This window comes from Camponotus floridanus, unplaced genomic scaffold (assembly GCF_003227725.1).
Source record: "Camponotus floridanus strain SB8 unplaced genomic scaffold, Cflo_v7.5 scaffold48, whole genome shotgun sequence".
Lineage (NCBI taxonomy): Eukaryota > Metazoa > Arthropoda > Insecta > Hymenoptera > Formicidae > Camponotus > Camponotus floridanus.
Window position 1 is genome coordinate 1,280,667 of NW_020229636.1, and position 4,155 is coordinate 1,284,821.

A 4,155-nucleotide genomic window follows, 5' to 3' on the forward strand; every position below is an offset into this window, starting at 1 on the left:
TTATATTATAGTTAAAAAGGTTGTATCTTACTTATCCCTTTACAATTAAAAATAAATAAATAAATAAATAATATGTATTGGCAAATAAGTTATTAAGTTATTAAAGACAGACAAATAGATAAGATAATGGATAAAGAAAATTTTTTCATGATAATATGACTAGTAAGGTATATAATGTATAAATATAAATCATAAAACAATTTAAAAAACTTCAATTGTGATAATAATAAATAGGAGATTTCATGTGGAGAAAGATTGTGTATTTATCAGAGAGTGGAATTTGATTTTATAATAATTAACCCAAGATAATAATCAATAACCGATAATATGTATTGGCAAATAAGACAACTACGATAATCTCTTTGCTTGTGTGATTCAAGTCTGTGATAAAATTTCTCCGTACGTCATTATTGTTACAATGAACAGTCGCTCTTCGACAACGACTAAGTGAATCTCGAATCGTGAATTGTGAAAAACAATGTGGCCTGTGTTGCTGTCGGTGTTTTTGGCATTTTTATGTTTCGCTCATGGTAAGTGCGAAGCTGCATACATGTAGATGCATTAACGAGATCGATTCAAATTTTGTAAACTGGTGCAAAAAACGTTTGTGATTATTCCTGTTTATTTTTGAAAACAATCAATGAGATTCTGTTGTGTGAATAACGAGAGATAATTTTAGCATTAATATGTATAATCGAATCAAAATACGCGCAGAGTACTATATATAACGGGAGCGAGATTGATAGGGCATTAGTTACGCTTGGATAAAATTGCAACGGTTAATTAATTTTTCATTTAACTCACCGATAATTACCGCAGACCATATACTCAGGAATATAGTTTTTACCCCTCGCGGCGAGTGCGTTAAATAATCCATGCATCGCAATATAATTTGAAATTGTTATGAATTCCGTTCTATCAATAAGTCCTTTTGCCATCGGACAATGTAGATTTCATTTTGCAACATACACAGCACAATGCACGTCGTTAATGGTAATAATAATAATTTGTATCAGGCTCTACAAATTTCGTGGAAATTTCTACTGATCATGAGGAGTTAGTGAGTTTTGGTTTAACTGGCCGTATAGTTAATGGAACGAAAGCAGCTTTAAAACAATTTCCTCATCAGGTAATATTTATTGGCGGTTTTAATTTAACACAAATCTGGTAAGATAAACTTGTTCTTTGCAGGTTTCTTTGATGCGCAGCTGGTCCCGAAGCCATTTTTGCGGCGGAAGCATCATAAGCACGAAACTAATACTTACTGCAGCGCACTGTTTGTATCTGTATGTATTGAATTTTAAATAGATATATCCTAATTCAACGATAAACATTCTAAATATACATGCTTATAAATACTTATATTATTTTAAAACTATTATTAACTTTCCGTTCTCTCATTTTACCTGTATAATTTTGCACGATGTAGAAAATAATCGCCACAAATTAATGATAAGTATATAATTTAATATATTTTAATCTATATTTATAATTAATATATTTACATTTTTATAGAGAAACAATAAATATGTCAATGAATTTATTTATGTATATTAGTGTATATATATTTAAAAAGAGTATCTAGTATTAATCGGAGATTAATGAAATTAAAGTGAAGCAATTAATTATAGTAATGGTGTTACTATTCAACCATGGTCGATTATTGTGGTCGGAGGAATTCTAAAACTAAATGAGAAAACTTCGACAAGACAGGAAAGAGGTGTGGCGAAATTTAAAATTCATCCAGAGTTTAATTTAACGATTCTGCACAACGATGTTGCCGTTTTAGAAGTATGATTACATCGCTTTACAAATTGCTTGTTATTTAATAGTCTCGTGATTTTTAAAATAAAGATAATCCAGATTTGGTTTTTATAGCTATCGGTACCCTTTGCATTTACTTCGGAAGTTCACAATATTGCTTTGACAGGGAATCCGCCTGTACCCAAAACTCTCTGTCAAGTATCAGGATGGGGTTATCTAAACGAGGCAAGTGATAATAATCTGAAATTATTTAATCGTTGAAGAATTTTTTTCAACTAAAGAGAATATTTCAGAATAACTCGATAGTGTCCGAAGATTTGATGTACGTGGATCTGCCCATTCGATCAACAAAAGAATGCCGTGAATTACTTATAAACATAACAGATTTGCCAGCGGGCATGTTTTGCGCCGGGTACCTGGAAGGAGGAAGAGACAGCTGCCAAGTAACAAAAAATGCGCATTCTTTTATTTGTAATCTCTGTAAATTTTCTTATTATATAATTTGTTTCTTTCCAGGGTGATTCTGGCGGTGGGATGGTCTGCAACGGTATTTTGACTGGTATTGTCAGTGGCGGTGAGGGTTGCGCTCGGCCACGGACCCCTGGAGTATATACAAATATCTTTTACTATATGAATTGGATATCAGAGAATAATATAATAATGGTGACAAAACTTAATAATTCCACTAATAATTTTATTAAGAGTGTCACTTATAATCATAGTACGCATAAAATGCCAACGATTATAGTCGTGATGATTTCTTTTTCTTTTATATTGTTATCGATGCCTTACTCTTGAAGTCAAGTCTTTATTGACTTTGATAATCTTGTTCGATGATACTCTTAAAATCGGGATTGACAGTTCAATAAATATAGAAATAGTTTATGAATTTATGTTTGTAACATGTTATATATAATATAATGAATAGAATCTATCGCGCGAGATGAATAAAATTTAAAATATTAATAAGATCATAATTTAACTAATTGCACATGCTTTAAAACAGTGTATATATAAAATTTTCCCAAGAGCATCATGTATTACAATTTGTTATCGACAAATAGTCTATTTTATGAGATATTTCATGTGCTGGAATGGATATCCTCATATGATTCTTCACATTTTATGTATAACAATCTTAACGAAAATTTAATGCAATCGGTATATTTTTATAAGGAAGGTATATTTTAACGAAAATTTAATGCAATCGGTATATTTTTATAAGGAAGGTATATTTTTATAAGAAAATATTTGAATAAATACTTATTATACATTTATTAGTCAATATTTCTTTATTTTTTATTAAATTGAAGCTTGTCTCAAATTAATTTCATTTTGCATTCTTTAAAATCTTATAGCTATACTATATCTTATAATTATACTACTACATTTATCTTACTATATCTTATAGTTATATTACTACATTTAAAGAGCATTTTAAAATTTCTCCTTGGAAAATATGCTTTAGAAATTAAAGTTCTGACTACACAATTGCACAATTGTAATTTCGATATCTACAAGATAATAATAGAATATAAAAATATATCCTTTTATCATGTGCGAAGTTTATTATCTTATCAATAGAAAGATTAAATGTCTTATTGTATTTGTACAGTTTTTATAAAAATGTTCAAGTTTCAGAGATAAATATTATTGCTATAACTATAAAATTGTAAACGATACTTTGTATATACACCTCATAATTAAAAAATAATTAATTTGTTATCGGTTTTTTAATATTTTATTAAATTATTATTGGTTTTTTAAATATTTTATTAAATTCATTAATGCATTAGATATTGTAGGGCACTTGAGAGAAAGAGAGAGAGAGAATATTCTAGCTTATTAAAATATTAAATACTCTAAATATTAAAAGTTATAGTTATACAGTTTTGTAAAATTGTTAAAGAAATCTCTTAAATACATTCTAACCGAAACGAAGAACCTTTTTTGTCAACGTAACAAAAAGAAAGTTAAATTAATTAATTATAAACAAATTTATCTAATTTTTTTACTATTATTTAATTGCCAAGTTACGCGATTTTCGATGATAATAAGCACGGTGAGAATAATATTTTAATTTTTACTTTTTTTTCTTTATATAGCCTTTTTTTACTTCCTTTAACTTTATTTTTCTCACAAACTGTCCAAGTTCGCATGCTTTGCAAATAAGCAAATAATACTACAAATATAACATGAGTGAAACAGTTGCAGCGCACAAGCGCAATAGCTAATCAGTATCAAAAGGAGACAACAACTTTGAGACTTTCGAAAAATCAGGCCTGGCATATTAAATTATTCTTGATATTATCATTAATTTAATTGATATCATCATTTTCATTTAATTCTGGGATTTCCTGTGATTGTATCTTTTATATATAGACAGATAAA

The 4,155-nt window shown here is 28.3% G+C and overlaps 1 protein-coding gene across 1 annotated transcript; it reads left to right on the plus strand.

Annotated features, from left to right (window-relative positions):
• Window positions 1–380: 380 nt before the first annotated feature.
• Window positions 381–2,713, plus strand: LOC105258731 (trypsin). Its single transcript, XM_011270199.3, has 7 exons — window positions 381–530; window positions 1,017–1,129; window positions 1,192–1,286; window positions 1,632–1,791; window positions 1,879–1,989; window positions 2,058–2,207; window positions 2,281–2,713. The coding sequence occupies exons 1-7, from the start codon at window positions 479–481 to the stop codon at window positions 2,560–2,562; spliced, it is 963 nt and encodes a 320-aa protein (XP_011268501.1). The 5' UTR covers window positions 381–478; the 3' UTR covers window positions 2,563–2,713.
• The last annotated feature ends 1,442 nt before the right edge of the window (window positions 2,714–4,155 follow it).

Coding starts and splice junctions, on each gene's coding strand:
- LOC105258731 (XM_011270199.3), top strand. CDS start 479: ATGTGGCCTGTGTTGCTGTCGGTGTTTTTGGCATTTTTATGTTTCGCT. Junction 1,130..1,191: donor TAAAACAATTTCCTCATCAG/GTAATATTTATT, acceptor TGTTCTTTGCAG/GTTTCTTTGATGCGCAGCTG. Junction 1,792..1,878: donor ACGATGTTGCCGTTTTAGAA/GTATGATTACAT, acceptor TGGTTTTTATAG/CTATCGGTACCCTTTGCATT.